This window comes from Neodiprion pinetum, chromosome 7 (genome assembly GCF_021155775.2).
Source record: "Neodiprion pinetum isolate iyNeoPine1 chromosome 7, iyNeoPine1.2, whole genome shotgun sequence".
NCBI lineage: Eukaryota > Metazoa > Arthropoda > Insecta > Hymenoptera > Diprionidae > Neodiprion > Neodiprion pinetum.
The window spans coordinates 8222094-8249467 of NC_060238.1; the positions used below are offsets into that span (position 1 = coordinate 8222094).

General features: G+C 36.6%; 1 protein-coding gene across 15 annotated transcripts in view; it reads left to right on the forward strand.

Annotated features, from left to right (window-relative positions):
- The window catches only part of LOC124223834 (PAR-domain protein 1), a 236833-nt gene that overhangs the window by 117487 nt on the left and 91972 nt on the right, over nt 1-27374 (forward strand). For 2 of the 15 annotated variants that reach the window (XM_046636138.2, XM_069137866.1), the window contains exons 1-2: nt 4978-5726; nt 20121-20150. The exons of 1 other annotated variant lie outside the window; for it this stretch is intronic. In XM_046636138.2, coding sequence (XP_046492094.1) covers nt 5429-5726; nt 20121-20150 — 328 coding nt within the window. In that variant the 5' untranslated portion in view covers nt 4978-5428. Of the gene's footprint in view, nt 1-4962; nt 5727-20120; nt 20151-27374 lie in introns of those variants that run through there. 12 more of the 15 variants (XM_046636151.2, XM_046636153.2, XM_046636140.2 and 9 more) reach the window with 11 other exon arrangements.

The following is a 27374-nucleotide window of genomic DNA, read 5'->3' on the forward strand; positions in this document are numbered from 1 at the left end:
TTTGTGACAAATATTGAGAAACAAATCCTGTCTTAAAAAATATATATATATATATATATATATATAATAAGACGTTTTTTGTAGAGAATTCCAATTTCTATAAAACCCTGTAGCGAAAATACCGTACGATTTAATCAGACTTGAGAGAACCAATAATAGTGAAAAAAAAAAAAATTTTCCCATGTTAATCAAATGGGAAAACTTCAATGCCGTTGAGCTACCTCTAAATATTTTTTGACAGCGCTCCCTTTGCGCAAAAATTTGTTTTTAGATGCGAACTAAAGACTTTTCGGGTGATGAGCAAAAAAAAAAAATATTGCCCTAAAATGACACACCCTAATTATATATATATATATATTATATATTATATGTTATATATATATATATATATATATGTATTTTACATATATATTAGTTTATTTATTTGGTATCGTGGTCCAATCGATCATTGTTCATAAAACTTAGTACTGAAAACTAAATAAGGATATTAAGGTGATGTGATGTTTACTCCTCTACACTGAGAAAAATTTCATTTCTTATAGAAACTAGAAAAATTCAGTGAAACAGATATCGTTGAAAAAAATGTTTGAATATTGTTGGAATTACGAAAAACGAGGTACGCGTAACCATTTTGCGCTATTGACGATCCTTTTTTAGTAATTGCAACGCAAAATCAGTTTGTGAGGTTTACTCCACTTTTTTAGTTAAACAAGGCTTTAACGTCAATCTATTGTTGCACAAGCATTAAATTTTCGCAACAGTCACAAGAAAATATAGTAACAGTGATCGTAATGAGAAAAAATAGTAACGAATACTAGACATTTCGGTAACAGCTACAAAACTAATTTTCATTTTGTACCTAGAACTATATTTTTCAATTGTGGTAAAAAGTGAAAATAGTTAAAGACTGAGCGGTAACCGGAACAAAAAATTTCACTCAGTGTATTCGTAACAAAAACTGCCAACCAAATTTCTTCGAAACGATATTAATCTTTCGGATAAAAGACGAGAACAGCCAATAGCGGAATTGCTGGACGCAGTTTGCTGTTCATTGGTAAATTATTAATTAGACCATGATACGAAAAAAAATAAATTAATATATATGTATATGTATGGGTCATTCCATATCAAATCGACCAATGGTTGTACTCGACCCCTTTTGTTTTCGATGGAATTTGGTCAGAAGTTTTCATTCATCATATAAAGAAGTTCTGCCAAAGGAAAAAAATTGATTAAACCTCATCTCAAAAATTTCAGGATCTTCTAAGATCAGTTAGAGGTACTCCAGAAAAAAATTGGAGCGAAAAATTTAATGGCGGTCATCGATTTTTACAATGTTGTAAATTTCAAAATTCTTCAAAAGAACGATTTTTTGAAAAAAAATTACAAAAAAATTTTCTTTTGGTAGCTTCGATTATCCCCTTGAAAATCTAGCTCAGATCATTGGAGTAATTATAATAGTTTTCGAGATCTTTGAAGCATAAGTTTAAAAAACCGGAAAAATAGTGGAATTTTAAAAGTAGCATAAATTTTGAAAAAAAATTTTTTAATTTTTTTTCTTTTGACAGAACTTCTTTACATGATGAATGAAAACTTCTGACCAAATTTTATCCAAAACAAAAGAGGTCGAGTACAACCATTGGTCGATTTGACATGGAATGACCCATATATATATATATAATTAGGGTGGGCCAAAAAAATCGAATATTTTTTTTTTCACTTTATACTCCGAAAACTTGGTCGGTAGAGACCTCAAAAACATTCTCTCCAAGTATGAGTTCTTAATTTTAATAGGAAGGTCCTCCGCCTCGCAGTTTTCTATTTTTTTCTTATGGTGAAGAAGAAAAATACATATCTCGGTATCTACTTTTTAATTTTAACAGTTTACTGATGATTCTGTTGATAAGGCTGGCCGTATCAACACAGCTTTTTTGCACTTTTGCAAAATTAGAGCAAATGATTTCCTTGGAGTTAATGTATCATTTGCGTTTGTTTTCGGCTTCTCCTTTCCTTTTTTTTTTAAATAAATTGGCAATTCAACATACCGTATCTCAATCTGGTAAAAATCTCAATTTTTTTCCAGAAAAGAAATGATTTTCGAAAAAACTATTCACACCCAGTTCGGCGCGATCACGATAACCAAACAAGGTTATATTCTTTGAAAGCATAACTGCATACTCACTGTCAAACTGACACCACATACCGACCAATCAAAGAACGAATGAAACCGGAACAATTTACTCGGTATCTTGATAACTTCGATATTTGATCGTCATATCGAATTTTTGGGAGAGGAATCTAGATTCACTTTTTCCAGTGTAAGCTATATTCTAAAGCGTTATTTCTTTTTTTTTTTTTTTCTCAACTTTCCAAAAATTTCTGCACATTCACTCGAACTTTACGAAAAAGGTGATGGAAAATATTTATTGTTTTTTCTCATTTTTTTTTTATGCATGAACAATTTTTGTATTCAATGTTTTTTATTTCTACCTTCATTTCGATTTTCTTCTAACCGTTTACGCAATACAGTAAATTCTTGCTTATTCGAGATCGTCTACTCTGTGATAGGCAAAAATATCGGTTGTTTTCAGCTATTGATACTTATGTTCGTTGCAGTCAAACTTTGCTCCCGTGACCAGCTTTCCTTGACCACATGTGTACACTTTTATTTTTCGTCGTTTTTTTTTTTTAACGTATGTGAGTTGATGCAAACACACAAGTCTATTTGCCTATAGAGAAGAATATAATTAATATTCGTTATCACTCAAAAGTACATTGTCACTTTTTCAATCCTTTTTATCCGAGTTTTTCGATTATCCGAAGCTCAAGATTTTTGTCATCTCGTCTAGTATTTCGTGAAAATATTTCATATTTTATTTTCTTGTTCAGCGATTCATAACTCAATAACCCCCTTTGTGCTCTCTGGGGGAAGACAACTGACATTTCACGCATTCGATTTTTTATCTCACGACTCGATTCACGGATCCTTGTGGAAAGAATCATGAATTTCTATTAGCAAGAGACGTCTTATGTAAATCAACTTGGGCTTGAGGGGTCACTTCGAAGGTTCCGAAAAAATATCACGAAAGTTCAAAATCATTATATTTCGAAATCTAATACGTGTAATAAAAACTTTCCTTCTGTCATTCCGTGCCTTCAGGTGTATATAAAAAATAGTTCAACCTGCGCGACGAAATTATCATTTCCACTGTAAATGTTAAGTTGAAAGAAATATTCATAGAATTATGGATAAGAGTATAAAACAATTTCTTTCGCATCTTCGTTTAAAATGGTGACTGAAATTGCCATTAGTAAGACATTCCGTAATGATATACAGTCACTAACGACTTTTGTACAAAAATAGAACCTTTTTTCAACTCTATATATTGTCATCATAATTATCACAGTATTAAATCTTATTTAAAAAATCCAAATTTGAGTTGCTGATGAAGTGAATGAAAAAAAAAAATGAATAAAAAAATCTTATGATCTTCTACTTTTAGCCCTAAAGTACAACATTTCACCAAATTACAGCTCTTGTATTCAGGCTGGCGAGACCAGATTTTAGATGTATCGCTAATTAAACAGAAATTCTCGATATCCAGACAACCTTTACTCAGGACATGGTCGAAAATAGTAAGGCAAAAAGAATGGCAAAAAAGCGCAAAAGCCGTTAAAAATCTGAAATAATTAGTGGTGATGAAATACACCTGAAGCAACGTAATGACAAAAGGAAAGTTCTTGTTATATGGCTAAAATTTTGAAATACAACGATTTTTAACTTTTATGATTTTCTTTCGAAACCTTCAGAGTGGCACCTCGCATACAAATTAATTTTCATCGGAGGTTTTTCGGTAATGGATACCTGTGATTTTTCTTATAACGATCCGTGCATTAAGTCTCAAGATAAATAATCGAATGCATGAAATATAATTATTTTACCCCCCAGAAAGGTGGGAGGGGATTACTGAGTCACGAACCACTGGACGAATATTTTTTTTGAAAATCCCGAGACAGGAGCATTTGGCCTCTCTTAACCAGGGATATCCAAATTTGTTTGCAAATTAAAAAACGCGCCAACATCGTTAACGACAAAAGTTTGACATATTCGTTTTCGTGAAAAAATTGGAACGAAAACGACCACTTCATATCTTGGACATTTTTTGCCTAGATCCACGGCTGTGAGGAAAAAATGTCATTACTTGTCGATCGGACACTACTTACAATGTTCCATAAGCGATTGGTCGAAATTAATGTGAGTAAAAACTCAAGAACCAAAAAAAAAAAAAAAAAATAAGTAACAGCGCTTGGGGGTGTATCTTTACGCTGGAAGAATTGATTTGAATAAAATCTCACAGTGAAATCTGATATTTAAAGTTCTCAACCATTTTAGCTTGACACAGAATTATTCATGCAATGTACCTACCCAGGATTCTTCTTGAAAGGACCTTCTTGACAATTGCAACTCGTCTAGTTTACGAGCGTAACCAAATGTTACCAGTACGGTCGGCAGAGTGTCAACTGGTCGATTCTAAGGAATTTGATCTAGTCAGCGAAAGTCTGGTTCAGGTTTCGAGTACGGATGTCAGCCAATCAAAATTAAGGAATTTGAATCGCGTGCGTTAAGAGCAGGTCCTTTTAAAAAGATTCCCCGGTACACTCATCGTTCGATGTACTTAAATGTCCGCTTAACTCTTTCACCTTATAAATTTCGATTCTATCTCCTTGATTATTGTGAAATTCGAATTGATTTTGATAAAAATTATTTACTAAACAAACGAAAAGTTAAATAATACATCACTTTTTACCTACGAGGTAATAACGAATCGGCTGTTCATTTGCTATGATTCGAGGCAAGGAGGCATTGCAAATGAGCGACAGCCATCGATTCCGCCATCAATGGGATAATTGTAATTGTTAAATATTCCGGTAACCCTGTGTATCAATGATTTCTTATCAAAGGTGAATTCTTCAACTTCGTCCCGTTTTGCCAGTTTGACGCGTCGCTTGTGGCTCGCTGATTCCAGGTTCAGGATTGAATAGCGCGCTCCGAGTACCCCGCCAGTGACATATCGTGGTTTGGTATTGGTGAAAATTTCTATCGGAACAGTTCAATTCACTCATGTATTAAACAAGAAGAACCATAAACATTCTCTTCGATTCGCCGCTTTGGCGCCGTCATCGGAACAATACTCTCAAAAGTGTTTTCTCAACCGTTGTGAAAGTGATAACGAATAATTCAATTCCACACTACCCTCTTCAGTTATGGGAATGAAAACGCTGATTGTCTGAATTTGCGATTCCGTTAGAGCATGCGCATGAACGGATAAGACACTCGCCGTTGGACTGAAAAAATTTGGGAGTAAAGTCCTGGTAGAATTAAAGAGAAGGATCAACCGGTACGATAGAGAGTCTGGCTTGGCACGGCATGGGTGGTGCCCAAAACTATGCGGCAGAGACCGAGGCGGGAAGTTCCTGCTGGCTACAGCATCGCTGGGAGGCGGTTCACCCACAAATCCAGGTTCATCAACAGTACCAGACCCACTTCCAGCAGCCGGGACCGATGCAGCAAACCGTCGCGATTCCAGCCGCACCTCAGCACCACCAGCCGCAGCTCCAGCAGCCTCAGCACCACGTCGAACAGCAGCAGCAGCAGCAGCAGTATCACTTCCATTCACGATCTAGCGCGGTTCCTGCCCGAAAGTTTTGCTCCTACACTGTACCAGGTACTTTGATTCTTTCTCGTTAGACTTTCGTGATCGGGTTACGATCCCCTCCGGGACGTCTTTTTGTGGTTGGTTAGCTAACGCATGCCAATCACCAAATGGACGGTCGTTTAGATTGGTCACTTAACTCGACTGTGCTCTTACTCCTCAATATTGTTTCTTCCGTCCCGAAATATTCATACACGATAACAATATACACCAGGGACTGTATTTACAGCCGTCGACTTCTCCAGGTTATGACAAACCTCTCCTGGGATGACCCATTCGGTGATCTTATTAGCTGATGATATTCCCGGTACCGCTGAGACACGTCCTTCGAATTGCGGTTACCGAATCCAATACGATCGCAGAAAAGTTCATTGTCCATGTCCAAAGAGTCTTCGCCGCTGGCGGATCACTGTCTTGTCGAGATGCCGACTATAACCTTTTGGCCAGTTAAACGTTGATTAAGTTTACTTTGAATCAGTAAGACGGTAACCATTCGCTTGAAATGTGTTGTTGACCTATGCCCCAGGTGTACGAATGTTCTCAAAAACGTTGACATCCAGCAGAAGTAAAAACGAAAAGCAGATATTATATAAAGCTCCCTGTAGTTTGTAATACAAGGATCAAAATAATCTGATGATCATGGAAACTTTAAAGTTTCTTATGATTATTGTTTTACGATGACTAGTTAATTTACAGTCAACTTTTACCTTGTTAACTATCAATTGACAAGCCAGCGGATATTCGTGAACGTCTGGTTAACAAGTGGTCAATAATTGGCTTCAAATACACTCTTCGCCCATCAGTTCCCGATTATTCATCACTTTGTGCCGGTGATAAGTCAAATACGAGTCGAGTGGCGATGATCGATAATTCTATCATTTTATGGTTGCTTAGATATACAGTGCTTGCAAGATTTTAGTAACCTACAAATCCATTCATTCTTTATCTCCAATTTTTCAATTCTTTGACTATAATATAATCACGAAAGCACTTGAAGGAAGACAACCGCGAGACGACGGTAATCACGAATGGTTAATAATCGAGATTACTGACTTTGAGAAGTCTGAATAAAAGGTTTCTTCTTAATTTTTATCACGAAGTATTTTCTTGAAGTCCATGGATCATTTCTTCTAGATCGCAAATTGTGCAGCAAATAAGATACGAATGAATGATGCCCATAAATAATTCGGATTCTCACCCCAAACGTTTGTGACTAAAACGCGGTGTTGAGGTTTTTTCGAATTCCGCTATAAAACGACGATGGTAACCAACAAGTAAGTTCAATTTCAAATCATGGTGATTTATTTGGGGGGTTTTAATAAATTTAGAGTGCTTCGCGGTTACAGAGAAACAATACGCACTAGATAATACGAAATTCATACGTTCGGATAGATGTATAATAACGTATAGGTAGAAGCAACAGATTGATATGAATAAAAGATGTTCTTCATTTCCACTCGGAGACACTGAAGCCGGCTATCTCTTTCATATCTAGCCATTTTCTCGCCACACTGTTTTCAACGGTGAGATTCAGGGATGCATAAATATTGCGCAACGTTCTCGTGAGATTGCATCCGAATGCGGAACAAAAAATTATAGAGACCGAAGAAGGGGAAAGAAATACCAATCAATAGCTGACTGCTCGCCGTCAGTCCGCAGCGAAGAATCGATACGTTTTTCCTCCCGAAAGAATACAATGAAAATCACGAATTTGAAATTATGATGATGAACCAACTGAGAGCTGAATGAACTGAATACGAAATGAAATGTTGCAAAAGCATCCCGGGTATAAAGTCTTTATGCGGAATGCTTTATACATGGGTGATTGTCATTTGTTTAGTAGAAAATCCTGTCCGTGCATAACATAGAACAGTGAAAGGATTACCAAAATGGTAATTTTATACATCACTCGCGAGAAATGCGTATGTAATAACATTGGAGATGCGAATCGGTGTGCTATAGTCAGTGCATAAACAACAGCTACGTAGATACTGTGAAGCAGGTACATGGAAACTGTATCTAATCACTCGCATCCTTTATACATGTGCACAATACACGTTATCTTTATATCTTCTCGGTAGCCTTTCTCACCCGATGCAGTTGCAGAAATTCTTTCATTTCTTTTCTGCTTCGCTGTAGAATTGCCTCGCCAATTTTCGTCTTGGCTTTGTAAAAGCTTCGGCATTTAGGCGTTCCGATGAGCTGGACTACGTCCCAACCGGCGATCGAGAGTAAAAGAAAAATAAGAAAAAGGCGATCTAGTTTCACTTATAAGAAGTTGAATTGGCCCACTTTTAGCGTCAGGTTTTAGTGATGACTTTCATTTATTTGTTCTTCACCGCTGATTCTTGTTCTTCTTGTTCTTCTTCTTCACCTTCCTAGTTGAGCTTCACGTTGACATTGAAAACGATACAAGATGGTATCGCGCGATGTTAAGTATATCACCTCAGAAACATAATCAGCTTCAGCCAACGCCGAGTAAATGACGAAATGACTTTCTCCGGCGCTGGGTATACACGAAACCAGGGTAAAAAGACCTGCTCCGTTTCAACCGTGACCGGTTAATGGCCCGTCTATAAGAGTCACACGAGGTAGCCAATACTTTTGGTGCTGGAAATTGACAAGGGGACCTTTGTCTGTGTAACAGACTGATAATCGGTACCACCCAATGATAGGCATTTAACGTTATAGGTACTCGGTTACACCTTACGCTGTTTTTACATCTTTCTTTTTACGTCCAGTAAGATCGTAGCGTGAAAGGCCAGTCTAGCCGCACTTTCCCAACGCAATACACACACGTGAATTTCTTACGCGATATTACGAAACTTATCGCTGCTCGAAATATGCCGACGACATCGCTGATCAGCAGCGTGAAATCACTCTGCTAGTAGTACTTCCAAATTATCGCTGGCCTAGTTGCACAGAATATGGGAATCCATTCAACCTCGAGGTATTGGCAACAATCTGCCGTTTCGGCACTGTTCCATAGAGGTTTGTAAGGTCATTCTTGAAAATGAGCTAATTGGCGTGGATACGTCAGTATTGTTATGGGCTAGCGAAGTCCCAGAACAATCGGGTAATTTGATCAGGGAAAGGTTGCGCACCACTTGAGAAAGTGTTGATATCCATGACTAGCGAGCGTAGGATCTGTCACTGGTAATCCCTGGGCTACGGTATACGCTAGTCGCGTGGAAAAACCGTATGATTTTTTGAATCAGGAAATACGCTCGAGTTGTCATATCGGTGAAAATCTCCATCTATCGAGAGGTATTAGGTATTGTTCAGTTGAAGGAAGTGTCCTTTCTTTCAGTGCATAATGCTTCGCAGCGGATCGTTAAACGCCAGTTGCGTTGTGTCAATTGGAAGTATCGAAGGCCACGAATAGACCACGGCACCTGTGTGTGTGATCATTTGACCGGAAAAAGGTGGACTCAATTATCTATTCCTGTCATAGAATTAAAATCCAGGTTGAGTTATGGCCTGTAGGACCTAGTTTCAATTTCCCATTTAAGTTATTATCTCATCCGCATTAGACGCGCAGCAAATCGCGGTTTTGTTAATTTGAAATTTTTTACAACCAAGCAGAAAGGCTCGCGACTGACTCCGGTTTCTTTTTAACGATCGACACATTCTTGAACAACAATATTTCCAACCAAGCGGTAAACCCAACGAGGAGCAACGCTGCGACGCCGATCGCGTTACTACAGGTGTACCATGAGCACGTAACTGCAGTGTGTGCACACGCACACGTTGAAAAGGTCTTACACGCGAGTCTCTAAGCGTAAAGATGTCTTGATTCCTACAACATGCCTGCACTCAAGGCCAAGCAGCGTTCCTTTCCGTTGCCTAAGATAATATAACGACGGTAGTTATAGTGCTTTTCCACAATCCATATGCCTGAGAAGTAAGACAACATCCTCTATTGCCTCCCTCATTATTTCATATATCGTTGACTTTGACTTATGCGCCGGCTGGTCATCCTTTACTTCTACCTTGGAGACAGTCACGTTCTCAAATCGTTATATCTTCACAGTGACACGCAATTGCATGCCCTTTTTATAAAACCGTTCGGTCTAGAACTCAGCATCTCAAAGATTAACGATAAGAACTTATCTCGCTCACCAATAAGTTCAACTCGAAAACATAACGAACAATGCGGTCTCATAGTTTTAATTTCAATTGGTTTACTAATCATGTCAAAAGATGGGTTCATCATACTTAATGTTACATGTACTCCTGATGAAATTCCACTCGTATAGACTACTATACCACTTTGCTAGCACATAGGCATCGATGTTACATCTGGGGTACTAACTGCGTGTAAAATCCAACTTTGGTTGATCATCTGCTGGCAAAGCGTCGTTCGCATCATCAACTCTCCAAGAATCGTCCCAGTAAAAAACAAATTTTATGACCCATGCGGAAATTCAACATCGTACGGTTTTATATGACACCAAGTTACAGTCCATAGAAGTCCACATGGTGCATTCTTCTTACAATGTTATCTATAGTTTTGTTCGATCGGTTAAAAGCTATTGAAATTTTTTTCCTCAAACAACAGTATACGTACATCAGTTGAATTCGACATATCTGTAGACAAAAAATGATTCCTTTTTACCTTTTGCAATAGTATCGCGGAAGTATTTCGACGTGAACAGTGAAAGACACTTACTGTGGACACCGAACATTGCGAAGTGCCGGGTCTAATGGTGGATTTACGGATGGGTGATGTATGTCGTTCGGGTTACAAGTACGCTGTAAGAGATTAGCGAGATGTGGGAGATTATGCGGCGACCCATAAGAATGTCGCTAGTCGCCGGCCAACGGACCCTTTGGCGTGTGCGAGGAGCAAAGGCAACACGCGATCCCGTCGCTCTTGATGTATTATCCCCAACTTTGCGTCCCGCACAGCTCATCTCCCATCGAGTGATGTCCTCCGAGAGTCCCTACTGTAGACGAAATAGCCGAGTCCACTTCATAATCTCGCTAGCGACACAAGCTGACCGATAAATCGATCGGACACGACGAAGTCCTCGGGCAATTTACTTGATTCCGTTCATTCGCTGGCAAATATGCATGCTGCGCTAAATAAGGAAGGTGATTTAACCCTTTGCGGCACAGCGAGTCATATACTAAGAATTGGAATTCTAAGTCGTCGATGTCGATGTTTTAGGAGAGACTATGATAATTCCACGAGTATAGTGAGCACCATAAATGAACAAAGTGTTGAAAATACTTGTTTATACAGAATAAATGTGATTTTGGGAATGTTATGGGGGCTAGAAAAGTGGAACTCGTTAATCTTGGGGTTTTGGGGTCACTGAAAACAAATTAAACGTCAAGTATCAAAATGACGGATCCAATATGGCGGACTGACAATATAAAAATTGATCCGATTCGCTTGAAACTTGTTACTCGGGGGTTTTCAGGGTCGCTTAAAACGAATCCACCCTCAAAATTAAAAAAATTCAAGATGGTGGATCCAATATGGTTGACTGAAAGTATAAAAATTGATCCCATTCGCTCGTATTAGATTCAGAATTCTGAACTATATGACAATTTCTCAGATCTGACCCCATTTTTAAAAACATCGATATCGAGAACCCCTAAATGTATACCCAGTTTCAAAGAATTAGACCGCGAAAAAACATTTGCGCTTCAAAATGCTAAGAGCGATATCTTAGGGTAGGCAGATCGATCGATTTCTACCAAATATCGCCTCGCTGCTTAGATGCGCTTTCGAAGACTGTGTTCACATTTTCGAACGTTCGATTCTTTTGACCCCCACGAATTTTCTCCGGAGTCGATACATGCTTTCGTCGATAAGGAAACGACTGTCTGCAATTATGCTCACACACGCCGGGTAAACCCTTTTATCTCGTTCCCATAGAAAAGTAGGACAAGCTTCCGACGCAAGTTATATTAGAGGGAGACAAGTTCGGTGTCGTCAACATAAGTGGGATAACAGTTACACGTGTGTGTTTATGTGTTACGCTTCGCTTTAGCGACGTCGCGTTTCCAACGTAGGTTTCATACCCGCAGTGTGACTCGGATTGTCGTGGAGTATGAGTCAGGCGCTGCTGTACCTTGAGGGAAAAATCTCCTACGACGCCCACGCTGCATTCGTGCGAACACCGCCTTCCACCTTCCAGGCTACCATAGCACCGGGACAATGGAAAATCACTGCGATTTCCGTTTTAGATATCGCTCCTCGTCGGCGTTTCAATTTTTTCCTTTACACGTACTCGAATCATCGATGCTTGATTTGCTTTTCGAGTGAATTGAATCTTTGCTCGAAGAACATTAATTCGACTACTTTGAATTTGAACTTGACAATGTTTTTCAAGTAACTTACATCTCTAAAATTGAACAAATTTTTGATACGTCTATTAGCACAATGCTTTTTTTTTTTTCATTATTATTCACAAACCGTTGAATATTGGATTCGTCTTTTTTTGGAGGAGTTCCAGGCGTTTGCGTGTTTTAAAAATGTTCAATCGATGTGCTTCGGCAGTGATTCTGTAATTCAAGGTTACTTGTGAAAAAAAGAAGAAATTTTGTACCTGTATGAAGTTGAATACTTCAATCTGCACATATTCAATGACAGTTGACTTCGGTTAAAAATCACCCGACGAAGTTCTAGCGGGTGTAACTTATCGCTTTAGAATTCAGGTTCACCTAAAAATGGACCAATTATGATTTTCCAGCGTAATTCATAATGATTCGAAGAGCGAGTTGATCATCAGTTCGGCTTTAACTGCCAATTTTGGTCGTTTTTAGAAGACACTTGAAAATTTTGCATACTATACTTGAACCAAAGTCACAGCTTGTGTACGATATTATAAGCTTGCTTTGAAGCGGGGTTAGAAAATCGTTTGAAAATTGACTCTGTCCCTCGGCTATTTATTTCTTCAGCAGTCACGCTCGATGGCGCGCAACTATTTTCAATGGAAATGGTTTCCAATTTTATATTAGAAAGGTCTTGTATATTAGCCGGTCAGTTTTTGTTTGATCACCCACATCTATTTGTTATGCGCACTACTGCATACATCGTTTAAAAATTATTTTACGACCATGTTCATCTCTAATGGTTCCTACTTAGTTGCCTTCGACGGTAACCGGTTGGCATAGTAATTATTGTTTTCTCACAGTCGTTAAATATTATGCGTTAACATTTATGATTTACTGACTGCAGTTGAATGTAACGGATCGCTTCTGACAGTCTGCTCAACTATTCGGAGTCAATGAAACTGAATTACGTTGATTGATGATCTTATCAAACATCAAACAATTAATCATACATTATACAAGCGTATTTTCTTCATTGTGAATTTTATACGGAAAGTCTGAATAAATATCATAAACCAATTGCAGTAAAAGAAGCCTAATAGAAATTTAACACTTCATGGCAATCCTAAAAAAACTATTATCGCAATCGTTATTATTACTGTTATCTTATTGCCTCAACTTTAAAATAGATTTGCAGTTTTTATGATTTATTACGGATACCGTTGGTTGTTCATCAAGTTTTCAAGTTCGAAAGAAAAACTGTACGATACATTTCACAAATTTTAAATGAGAATTTGAAAAAATGATTTCAAAGTGGAATAAAGCAATTGAATGTCAATGAAACAAAATGTACGTATGTATTATTTTCGTCAATAATTCATTCATGTTTGAATGATTGCTAGATCCTAATCGGTGTTGCGTTTACCGAATGAAAAAAATACCGGTCAAAAAACCAATTCAATTGTCTATCTCAGACTAAGAACTTCCATAAATACGTAGGTTTGCCACAATTGCAAGCGTTTAAGGTAAGAGTGAAATGAATTATATATAATATGTGTATGGATTGCGCAAAATCGTTTGCATATCGGCTGCAGTTCAGAGATGAGTTATCGTAATTCTACGCCGTCGCCGTTTCATTTCTTCACTGCAGGCTGTAAGATTTTCCGTTCTTTGTCGCGGTACGTGATTTTACATGATGTATCGATATGGGGAAAAATATCATTCATTTGTTGCAATATAATTTATGACACAAAAACACTTTACACTATGTATAGATGCAAATGCAGAAACAAAGTTTTTTCTTTACGTAATCAACTGTTGTATTCGTAAGCAATATTAAAAATACACTGTTATATTATTCCTGACAGATTCGTTCGCTCGATCATCATTCATTCAACAGTTGTAGATTTTATAGATCAACGCTCGACAAAAGTTATAATTATTACGGAGTCATGAATCGTCAAATTTATATCCTGCTTCTAATTATCGTGAACCATTTAGTTTCTCAATGGTTCTTTTCAACCACACACTAATCACCAATGTGCCGATTTACAGCTAACTTAGTTTTTCTTTTTAAAATTTTTTTACTAGTGTTAATATGTACAAAATATGATATCCGTTATCACCGTGGAAATCCCTTCCACTCTATCTCTTCACTCAATTTTTCTTACCTCTGCTCTTTCTCTTTGACTTATGATTAACACTGTGGTACGTAAGCTACAGTTAGATATACATATACATTATAGGTATACACATGTATATACGGAACTGCCAGGCGCTTACTGCATGTTTTCTAATTTAGTTTTGCCAGTTTGCTCAAACGCTGTGAAGCGAATCGAAGTCAATCGGCATGAAACCTTAGAGAAAAAGAGGAAGAGAGTAAAAAATGCGGAAAAACGGGTTTGACAGAAGTATTACATATTGTTTTATCCGTTGATCTACACAAAGTTTTTTTTCACCGCGCTCGAATATTTTTTAAATTCCTCGCCCAAACGAAAGGATCCAAAAGTTATAAACGATCACGATATTGAACCGTTCATTGAATGAAAAAAGTGTATCATGTAACCAGTTTCGGGAAACCGAGGCTCCCTTTCTAATTGCATGAATTTTTCACATAGTCACACAATTTTTAAGTGCTTTTTAATGGATCATCAGTTTTTCATTTTTAACTCGTATTGGTTATACTTCTCATATGTATTTCCGATTCTAAAAAGCCTGAATTATCGTACCTTTCTATAAAAAAAAGTATTTCCTGCCAATCTAGCATGTAAATCCGGATGCCAATTTTTATACAAACTTAATACACGTCAAAGAATGTACAGAATTTTTTCGAAATTCTTCTTTTCGTTTTTCTTTGTCCCCTGCATACAATCCGCCATTTTGAATTTTCGAGTTTCGAGTTAAGACTCGTAATCAGTGACCCCAAAAACCATCTAAGAAAACGTTTCATGAAAATCAAATAACTTTTTAGACTTACGTTCGCCATATTGGATTTGTCATTTTGAATTTTTGAGTTTCGAGTTTAGACTAGTAATCAGTGACCCCGAGAACTATCTAAGAAAACGTTTCATCAAAATCGAATAACTTTTTGGATTTATGTTCGCCACATTAGATCCGCCAGTTTGACTTTTCGAGTTTCGAGTTCAGATTCGTAATCAGCGACCCCAAAGGCCCATGTGTGTAAAATTTCAAGTTAATCGCTTGTAAGGAAAAATGTATGCACGAACGAATTAACATGACGGACCGTAAAATTCCTACAATACCAAAGAACTTGGTAAAAAAGCCTCAAATAAATAGGTTGAAATCGCGTTCAGCTGCAGCAGTTCTCTTTGTTCGGGGATCGGAGGTTGGCGATACGCCCGCTCGGCGAGAAGAAGCCTCGTCTACGAGATTCAGCGCGCCTCCCACTGGAGCATTATGCGAGTCAAGATAGAGTATCTTTGGCGAGGAACATTTCCCTTCCTCTTCTTTCGTTGGGTGATCCCTTGACCCCTGCCCTGCCCATCGAGGCCCACGCACTGGGCCCAACCCCGCGTCCTCTTCGGTGCTGCTTGCCGGCTACACTGGGAGAAACATCTACTCAGAACGACTAGCTTAGGTATATATTCCGACTAGAAAAGTCACTCAGATATCCTGAAGACAGCAGCTATCTAGCATAGTCGGATAAACTATGGAGATAGTATCGAAAACTGACGCTGGGTTGGTGCTAAAAAAAAGTGGCCGACCGTTGAGCGCAACGAAAAGTTGATCGGTTTATTTACAACCAGTGCTCATTTGTTTAATTTCCGTAGTATTTTATACAAATTTTTTTGCCTCGTTATTTTGTTCATGTGAATTTTACGCTTTAACCCTTTCAGTCACAGTGGAATGCTCAACGTCCCACCTAAAAAATCGATATGTGATCTTTGTTACTTCGTATAACCTCAAAAAGCCCCGAGTAATAAGTTCCGGCTAGAATCATAAAATTTTGATAGATTTTTCTATTTTACATACGTCATATTGGGTCCGCCATCTTAGATTTAGAGATTATCAAATTCCGACATCAGATTCGCGGTCACCGTCAAAGTTAGAGACAATCTTTTTTATAAAGTATGTTCAGTGTTCGCGTCAATTTTTCGAACCTCCTTGAGCTAACACTACATTATTATTTCAAATTTTTGAATGATTTTGTTGCTTTGGCGAGGACAAATTTGCAAAATACTTGCTTCTGAAACTGAGGAATTAACTTTATCACGATTGAACTGCGATAGAAGCAATACCTATGACGGCGGATGCGGGATGATGATGTTCAAAACATTGACTGTCACCAACTTTCATGATTGTGTAGCCATCCTTTGATGTAAACCATGCTTCGACGGAACTTGCAAATGTGTATAAATATTTTCCCGACTATTTTCATAATTATGATGGAAGTTTTAAAAATCATATTACAACCGTGGGTCACGGTTGAGGATTATTTTAACCATATTTTTCACACTCGTCAGTATTTGCCGATGTTCTGTGAAAGAAAGACCCCAACAACTGAACCTCACGTTATACGTATCACGAATAAATTGTTGGTTATTTTGATTTTCAAAATTTACCAGAGACTCTTGGTCTTTCTGTCTTTCAAAATATGATATCAGTCGTGTTGAGAAAAAAAATAAAATAAATAATTGATGTGAAAAATAATTGAAAACTCTCAAAAAAATTACTATTTTTACAAAAAAAAAATCCAAACTTTTATCAGCTGGAAAATTTGAAATTTTTATTGAACATACTCAAAATATGCTACTTCAAGTACAAAAATCATTCGATAGTGATTGTTGAAAAAAAGGTATTTGTTTTGAGAGGCGAGGCAATGTATTTTAGTAAAAAAGTCGCGATGCACTCTTGCCTCAAACCAAGATTACAAAGCATGAAATGCATCGTTTTCAGAACTAAAAAATGGCTAAAATCGGTTGGGATCATCTCGTACCCCAGGTGTGCCGGTTAAGGGTGAAGATGAAGGGTGGCAAAGTATCTTTTTTAGTTACGACTTCTCGTGTTCTGGAATTCTGGAAAAACCGATTTTGTTTATGAATTGCATTTTGTAATAATTTTACTATCCGTCGGACCATGAATTCGACACTGGAGTACTTTTCATTGGAACGGAATGATCAAGTTTAAACACTTTGCATCTTCATCAGTTCGGTACTAATCTAAACATCGTTTGTTTCGATCAACGATTGAAAGAAGAATTAATTTATGTTATTGCGTATATATAACCTCATTAAAACCGATACATATGAAATTTGAAATAGAATTTCTAGCAATCAGCGATCTACAATGACTGTTCTCAATTTTCATTTTGACATAGTTTAACATTTTTTGGAAAATGTTCTAATAATTTGAAGCGTCGCAGGTAGCGATCGATATTTGGCAATTCGGTAACACTGTACGATACCTGATCATGATAAAGGTGACGATTGATCGATCTTTATTTATATCCTTTCCGGATTTGCGTTTGACGATGTAACATTAAATATACTGCTGGGATAATTAACTTGGCCGTTTCTTTGTCATCGTTAAAACATTCATTCCAGCGATCGCGAATTATTAACGAAGAAGGCTTGAGACGCTTTATCTTCCGATCGAGTAAATTAGAGTATTTGATGAAAGATTTGTTAAACCACCGGGATTTCGTATTATCCCGCAGTATAATGCACCGAAGTATTACGCAACTAACTGCCATGTTCCGGATACAACGCTGCGGCATAAGACACAATGCTATTTACGGGAAGCGTCACGTTGACTGTACGGTAAAATCGAGAGAATCGAGTCTGTAGGTTCTCAGTATTGCGCCTCGTTGTGCGGCTTCGGTGTGAAGCTGTGGAAAGAAATGCGATATTTTTTAGTGTCGCATATGGATATGAACTTCACTTGTTACAGCGACTAGAAAATTCTCGGTGAAAAGGATATTGTTACAAGAAAATCTGGAACGCGCAACTATTTAGTGCGATCGTACAGTTGTAAATACTATATTTCCTAGTTATTGGAATATCAAATCTATTTGTCAAGATTACTGTGTTTGTTCGGTTAAACTTAAGACCTTGAAAACGATAAATTTCGTCAATCTTGTACTTATATCAGTACATCCTTTGAAAAACGCGTAATTGTCGTATCATAGACACGGTTTTCCGTTGGAAATTCAAGATTTACTCTGAGAAATAATGGACGGAAGTATTCGAATCTTGAACCTCCGAATTCGAGATACTTCTTCGAATACAGCTCGTGAAACCGAACACTGGTGGGATTTTAAATCAAAACGTACGTTTCAAAGGGTTAAGAGGATCAGGGTGAATTAACTTCGACAAATGGGGAAAATCCGGGCTTAATCGTGCTGCGTTCATCTTCTGAAAGGTCTGGTTTTCACCGAATTTACGGAAAAAAAGTGATCAGTTTCGTCGGGATTCATTAAAGCTCATCGATCGTGTACAGCGATTTCTTTTATTCCACAAGAACAAAAACATTCATTTCGCAATTGTTATAGAGTGTCCGCAAGCTCCGCGGAAATCGAGCTGCTATCTTTTCAACACATCCGGAGAATATCAAAGGATCAAAATTTTGGCAACACTAGTTGATAAATTTGTTGAGTTGGAAAAACGAATAAGAAAAATAGATGTGCTCTTGGCGATGCGTTTTTTGACGAGATGGTGCGACTACTGTTCGAGCGAAATGTCGAGTCGGCGCAATAATTTAATGCCATTCCTTCGACGCTTGTCAAGCACCAAACACCCTCCTGCTGTGATTACACGTCGCGAATAATGCAAGCCTGTTGCAATAACGTTGAATCCTTGAGCATAACGAGCGCAGACGCCAAAGCGTGGTTTACAGGCCAAGAAGAACCCAGATCTAGTTGTCAAAGTGCGTTGTGAATATTCTACGCGGAGCGATAGGATTATTTGAGTCGAGTGATATTCGTTTGGTTCAACTAAATGCTGTAGTCAAATGCGATACTCGCTTAATTCGACAAAATACTTTTGTCGGACGAAATACTTGTCACAATCTAATATAGGGGAAGTCCCCCAGTACCGGACACCTAAGGTTATTCGTTAATAAAATCGTTATTCAGGTGAAAATATAATTATTTTTATTTTTGTTCTAATCTTTAGAGTATGTTTAACAATGTAAGAAATTTTGGAATTAGTATATAACGTTAAACTGAGAATAAAATACAATTTTATTTAGTAACAAAAACTAGGGTGTCAGAGAAGTGTCCCCGCTAGTACCGGACACTGATAGTACGGATGGAAAAAATGTCTTTAAATTTAACGAATTTTGCAGTGGTCACATATACTGGGTAGACCATTTTAATCTATTATGGAAAATATCTCAGATTTATGGTTGGATACAGAAAAGTGTTTCAGACAAAAGTTGTTGAGGTCAAGGGGGGTCGACTTTTTGTGCCAACAACTTTGACCTTGAACTTGTTTTTGAAGGTCGTTTCAAGATCAAGATAATTTTTTTAAACAGGAAGACCTACGTTTGACTCCGGATTTGAAAAGTGCAGAAAATTTTACGTTCAAAATGATATCTTAAACAAGGTCATGGAAGGTCATATGAATATCGAATTTACGAAAATTGTTATACAATGTGTGCTAGCTCGGAATAACGGTTGGAAACATCAAAATGTTTTTAAAAATAGTTGTCAAGGGTGGCTCAGAATTTCACATTCTGGTTGCAACGACCTTGACCTTGAATTTGGATCTCAACGTTATGTCAACGTCAAAGTGATTTTTCAAGCGAGAACCCCTGCTTTTGATCTGCGATTTGGTAGAGATAAGAGATGAGAAAAATAGTTGAATTGAAGTCATCGCATTTGGAACAAATAAGGGATACTAGATCGAATTAAAAGCTTCTGGAATTGTCGAACTGTTCTTTGAATTGGTGGTATACTTGTTTAACATGGTATCAAGATAAAATGCATAAAGATTTCATGATCACCAATTATTCGTTGAAAGGCTTACAGGCGATAATAATTAACAAGTGGATCGAGTCGAGTGATCTGTGTTGTTTGAAACGTATTGTTTCCTTTACTTGGACCCTCATTTACAGATAACAATCATGAAATACTTTATATTTATATCATTTTTTCAGGTGACCCCATGATAACATCCTCACTGAAGGGTAAGTTGGCATTAGCCAAATTCATCATTTATTTTCATTTTTTGTTTTTCGTTGATAACCTCGTTTTTAGTTTCTATTAATTACGCCTGAACGTTGTTTTGATCTATTTATTTTTTTATTTTGTTGCTGTGATTTTCGATTTACCCATCGAATCACGTTTTCGCATTCAAATACTCAATGTGACAATACTTCAGCAGCAACCTATCAATTATTCTTTGTGATCAAGTTATTGACCGTTGATTGTTCAATGTGCACGAAGCTTCATATAATTGCAATGAATATTCACGGAACCTGAACTTCCACAGTTAGTTGGGTCAAATTGGCGCACAGGTAAAATAATTTTCTTTACAAGCAACCGGGCGCAACGGCTGATGTCGAAACAAATATTGTCAGGAAAATGGATTTATTGCACATACGTCGAGTTAGTGATTGACTAAAAAAGTCACTCATAACCGTACGTTAAAGGTAATATAACTGATTCTATTGTCATATCCTGCGTTGAACTAATTTCTATTTGAAATGAGTAGGTAAGATCTGCCACGTAACATGAAAACTTTCTAACAAACTTTCAATAAAACATTTTATAGAAAGATTATGAGAACCTTTTTTTACACTTTTATGAAATCTTATAAAAATATTTTATAGTAATATTGAATGAAATAATTTTAAAAACTTTCAAATACATTATACTGAAATGTTATTTTGCATGGTAAAAACTAATTCAATAAAACACGGAGGAAAGTTCACAGATATATTTCACAAAATATTCCAAAAAAGCTTTTAAGAATCTTTAAAGAATTATTTATGGAAAGATATCGGAAAGACTAATGAAATAATATATAATGCCATGAAATATGAAATATTATGTGGGAAACTTGAACATTTTGAAAATTCACAGCTCGTTAACAACTTCGACTCCTAGCTGGAAATTTTCAGCGTTGTTTGGGGATAGAACGAAGCATATTCCCTGAAAATTTCAAGCGATTTCGAGTTGATAGAAAAAAGTTACAGCTATCTGAAAACAGCGATTTTTCAGAAATCAGTTGGTTTTGCGAGGCCGTATGTAAAAAGGACCGTGGTAATTAATAATAATTCGAGTAGGTAGTGATAAAGTATACCTAGACGAAAAATTTGAGCCGCCGATTGGCCGTCTAGTTGGAAAATTCTTGAGTTGGCAGCGTTTCAAAGTTATGTGAAATTTTGCTAAAATAGTAGTTTATGAGAAGGGTCCTAATTAAACTGGAGTAAAAGCTTTGGAGTAGAAAACTATTTTTTTCTTAAAAATACAAGGTCAGAGAAGGGGAATGCCGTTTGATTCGAGTCTTTAAGTCCCATAGAGCTCCCATGAAAAAATCGTGGAAATAACTAAAAAATTGAATTATTAAAAACTTCAAAAATTTCTATAGCCACCAGATTTTCTTATATTAAGCTCAAATTTGGAGAATCGTCTTTTTTTATAACCTACTTTCTTAAAAAAAATCAGTAGCAGAATCGCTGACCCAAGCCCGCAGGCTGCGGTCGAAAAGTATTGGTCGTACCCATGTATATGTATAAAGAGGCATGCATTTCAAAAATATTTCAGAAACATTTCAAAAAGAATACACGAAGTTTCTAAAATCAGTGTGAAATTCTTGCTGCAATATATTTAAAACATTTCTTGAAAGTTCTTGTAAAATTCTATGAAGATTTCAATATAATATTTTAATAACATTTCGAGAAATCTTTTGCAAGTTTCTGGCGCGGACATTTTCAACTTGCAGCAACCTTTTTTGAAATATTTTTGAAAGGTTTTTTTCCTTTCATGAAAGATTTCATAAAGTTTTCTGAAATATTCTTTTTTATGTGGGTGAATTTGTTTCTACCGTTTCCGAGCATCGAGACGTTCATTGTTTACGCATAGTTGAAATGCTTGATCAAATTGTTTGTTTGTTTGTTGACGATATATATTATAGTCGTACGGAACTAATGAAACGCTGTTCAATTTACTTCTCACAATCAATATCGAGACACAATATCAGGCTTTGAAAGAGGCAATATTTTTTCATAAGGTCATGTGGTACTCCTATCCTTACCGACCGAACAAACTTACCCTTTTTCTTCCTACATTAAAATTCTAAAGCGATTTTGAATTCTATTAGATTGAAAAAAAAAACAAAAAAAAAAAAAAAAACATAAGAACACCAAATTCGGGGTGTATAAAAAGATAATAAATTTTAAAGTTGAAGAATGACTTTACGTCGAGTTCAATTATCATGAAAATCAGAAGAGCTTGCAAGCTTCGAGGGAATCGCGTACTTTTTCAAGTGAGTTTTCAAGGACGACTAACTGAATTAATAAGCTTCAGTTGAACGCAATTTTCTTACAGTTGAAAATGTATCAATTTTAATAATATCCGAGCCTTAGTGTGGTTGCACCCACAGAATTTACCATTTCGTGACGTTGGTGTCACTTTCACTAAAATTATTTGCGATAATTGGTTAGAGAAAAGAAGAGCAAAACTTTCCGTGCTTCGGTAATTATATTCAGGAATCAATCCGCGGATTAATCGGAGACGAAACTTTTTCCAATACTTACCGCGGATACAACGCTTAGGTATTATTTAGGTACAGACAATCGCGTGTATATTGTATTACATATAAAACACGAAGAAGGCCGTCTGCTGCACATATACCGTGGATATTTGACGTCGTGCATCTCACGCGGTAGTTACAACAGTCAATCTCGTCAAGATATATCACCTTGTATGCGTTGCACAGAAGCGTTGAAAAATAAAAATACGTATAAATATATGTGTACATCACATTTGTGCACATCTACGTATTTATAAATAACGTACACACGTACGCTTCGCTAACGCGTAATCATTTTTATTAGAGAGGGAGGAGAATGTTTTGTCCTTGTGACGTCACATCCCGTCGTGTTTTCTCCTTCGCATGTGTGTATATGTGCAACCTATAAAACGTACAGATTATATGTTCAACGCTAATTCGATTATTTATACACGTTTCTAAACACGCGAATCACTCATCTCATAGCCCAAAAGCTCATTACACTGCACTTAGGAGACGATCCCTGGCGAATGAATTTACGGTTGGATTTTTTATAAGAAAATGAAAATACTTGGACGATTTTGCGGTAGTGAATTTACGTACGCTTTGAACACAACGTGCTGAAATTTCGATTTTGAAAGATAAAATTGTACCGCGAGCTTTTTAGGTTAGGTGAACTGATTGGCGATGTACAGAAAGTGGCGCGAAAAAAGACAGTTTTGAACGCTTCGGATTTTTCAGGTGGTTATTTAGTCAATTCGATGCCCGTAACTGTATGTGAGACTTGGACTGATTGTTAAAAGGAATGACGTGAATCTCCTCGTTGAATATCAGACCAGATTACCGGCTAAAAACACGAAAATGAGCTTTTAGAAAATTGGATCTTTAAACACAGCGCTTACGGCTGATTCATATTTTTTCAATGGAAATGCTATCACATTTATTTCGTAAAATTCATAGACCTTGACAAACAACGAGATTGTGGTTGTTGGAATAATGATCTTTTTAACGATACGTTGAAAAAGCGACGTCACCAACCGTTTCGAATAGATTTTTAATGATGAACACGACGGTTTATAGGTTACAAATGTCGCGCCCGGGATCCGATGATATGGCACGAAATTTGAATAACGTGAATCGTATTTTCACATAACCTTGATTGATTTACTACTAATAATGTCAGAGTAAAGGTGGAAAAGTTTATATTTCATTGAAAGAAATCTACCGCACATCGAGATTTAAGAAAATAATAAAACTGTACGCTCGTTATTAATTGTGTCTGAGAACAACGGTAGTCAAATTAAAAACTATGGATAGAATTTTATTAATAAATTCGCAGTAAACGCTAATCCAAAATGTTCTTTAAATTCGTGAATTTCATTTTCGTGCATCGTTCCAACAACCTTAATATAAATTGCACAGCTCTTCAAAAGGATGCTCTACTGACTCCGGAGTCACTAAAGAACCACCTTAAATAAGCATAATATTGAATGAATTATGTGACAAGACGTAAAAGAATATTCGATTAATTTTAATTCGCAAACTGAGTTACCGTTTGCAAATCTTGCGAATAAAATTTCCTCTTAAGCTCATTGTAATTGAGAGCTGGATCTGACTGCAAATTTTGCATCAAAATACGCCTGTGCAAGAATAACAAAAATATTTAGAAAAACTGCAAAATTTACAACAAGACCGGACAGCACAAAGAGAGAAGATAATTCAACAACCGACATGACATGGTTGGATGAATATCGCACGGACAGAAGTGTTTATCTCATTTTCTGATCCGTTTGAAAAATGCAAATTGCAACTGATTCTTGGACTGTAATAATATTGGCTTTCCAACTCCGTGATTGTTAATTGAATTCAATTATCTCAGTTTTAAGTGTCGTAAAATCCTCAAAATTGAATCCACTATGCCAGATTTTTTGATTAGATATTCACTGAATTTTTTTTAATAAATTTAACAATCATATGTCGACTAATTTGAGAAAAAATAAATTTTTAGTATCGTTATCGTTGTTTGTTCTTATATTAGTTTAAGCTTATCGGTTCAATTATATTTCTTCTCGACAGGTACAATTTCCAATGCAACCATAAAATAATTTTTCATCAGATATTCGAGGTACAGGCTTGGCCTGAATCATAACTGTAATTGGTTTTTGATTGATATAAATTTGTTTGAGGTGAATCAGTCAATAAGTTTTAGATGAAAAGGAAAACGAAAATGTAAAAATAAGATAGTTAGTTATTTTTTTCGGTGATGTTGACTTGAGAATGTCAGTAAATTAATTCGTAATCATCGAAGTTGACGGTTCTTGGAATACATGCGCTCAGATACAAAGAATTTCTCAAATTCACCAAACATGGCGAACGAAATGTCATTTGCGTGAAAACAAAGTGGTCCGAAGAATAATTTGCGTTATCAATAGGAACCGCATAATTGCAGATTAAATTGAAAAAATATTTCTTTCACCGTACTTGGTAAATTTGAAGAATTGTTTTTCCATATGATTATCGTCATCACTGGAATCAGTAAAAAATGTAAAAAAATCAATTGTCTTTAAAAATAATTTTTTAACATCCGCTGCTGCGGTTATAATAATTTGTTATTCTGTCTATTTTCGCCACTGCATTATCCTACGGATACTTGATTATTTCAAAGTAAAAAAAAAAAAACGAATCAATAAAATACAGTCCGAAACATGCCGAAGACAGAATAATGAAGGAAAACGCTCGAGTTAATTCGACGCGCGTTCATCGAGGCGTGAGCTTCTGTATTTGAGCTGCGGATCCCCGCATTTCATTGTGTCACTCATCCGTATTTACACGACGATTCTCCCTTGCACACGACACCCGTTTGCTCAGCTTGTGTTCAGCGTTCCTGTAATTTCTATGGTCCTCAACTCAAATCGTGGGATAGATATAAAGCTGTTGACTCGCGACTGCGATTACATCGGGCAACACAGGTTTTGCGTCTGAGTTCTGGATGTCAAATTTTTATTTCTTCCACGAAACTGATAAAGGAAAAAGTAATTTTACCAGACAAAGTTTGCTTTTGTAGAAACCAGAACGATATTTCGGTTTTTAAGAAAATTTACCCATTTTCTCAAAAATTTATTGTAAATAACAATCGAAGAAGAATAATAAAAGAAATTTATATTTTCTATCTGAAAAACCGGAAAAGTTTGAGAAAATTCTTCACGAGTGCTTTATTTGTTTGTATCGTCTATATCATCCATCACAGCTGAACAATCTGAAATGGTTTTGAAAACGTTAACAATGAATTCTAGAATATTCGAAATTCGCATAAATTTGTATTATAAATACACAGCACAAAAATATCGCGCATTGTTTTTTGCTACAGTCGATCCAGTTTTATTTTGAATAATACATATAATGAAGAAGCAAAATTTTATCGCATATAATTCTCACGCGCTACAGTATAATATTGATCAGATTCCCGTAGCTCGATGAAAATGCGTTTGAATTTTATATTTATTTTTACAACAACGTGCGGATAACTTGATCGTGGATTATCCTTCGGTCCTGGCTGTAAGCAGGCGACTTCTAGGCGTCCCGAGGAGCGTGTCCGTCTAGCGCACGCATGTCTTGCAAACCGGATATCGGGATCATCGGTTAAGATCGTTATACCCGATCAGCCACGTCGCTCATTGTTGGTGAAAATAGGAAGCAAAAAAAGAAAAGAAAAAATTCTGAATTGAATAACACTAAGGGATGAAATAGATCTAGTACGACACATTAGATTCATTCGAGGTTTGGAGAAGATATTTGTTTATATGACGCGAGCATGTTTTACGCGTTTTTCCATGTTTGTTTCTCGTGCTGAAAGTACCCATTTCCATGACCGTAGAGTGACTCTGCGAATGCGCATGCGCGGAGTACTGAAAGGACCACTTTTAAGTTCTAGGTTAGTTGAAAGTGGTCATTTCAGCAGCGTTGCCAAACCTGAAGAAATTTATTCAGATTTAAAGAAAATAGAGCCCATTGAAAGAGTAAATAAAAGTTGTTTTTTTATCAAGAAATATCGTCGTTCAGACCGGAATTTGAAGAATATCTGAAAATCTCTGACGAAACTTAGGACTTACAGCGAAGTCTGAAATGGAAACCACAGATCAAAAATCAGCCAACTGTGAGGTTCGTGAAAAAATATGCACCAATCAGATAACGGCTTCAATTTGTGAACGTACTTATTTGACAAGTTGGCAGTCCTAAATATTACAAATAAAAGCACACCATAGAAGCAAAAGTTCCTCATGTCTTTATACCTAGGATTCAGATTGTCAGATATAATATCTGTCAATGTTATCTCGTTCGGTAATTATCATTATATATTTATAGGAAAATTGTTCATTTTGTAAAGAAAAAAAATAAAATGTATTATGTATTCCTGTACGTATTAAGTTTCGGTTACGTCAAACATCACTTCTAAAAATAATAAAGATGAAGAGTTGTTGCGGTGCCATCTAAATGAGAAATCTAAAAAACTGTTTTGGCGCCATTCAAAGAAATATTCGTCTGATAGGTTGGCAACGCTTTTTTTTTTGTGCAGCGCGCATGCGCAGTCGCGAATAAGTCTGACATTGCTTGACCCTAACCGCAATTTCGTGCCTCGTGATAAAACGAGTGACAACTCTTACTATATAAAGAATCG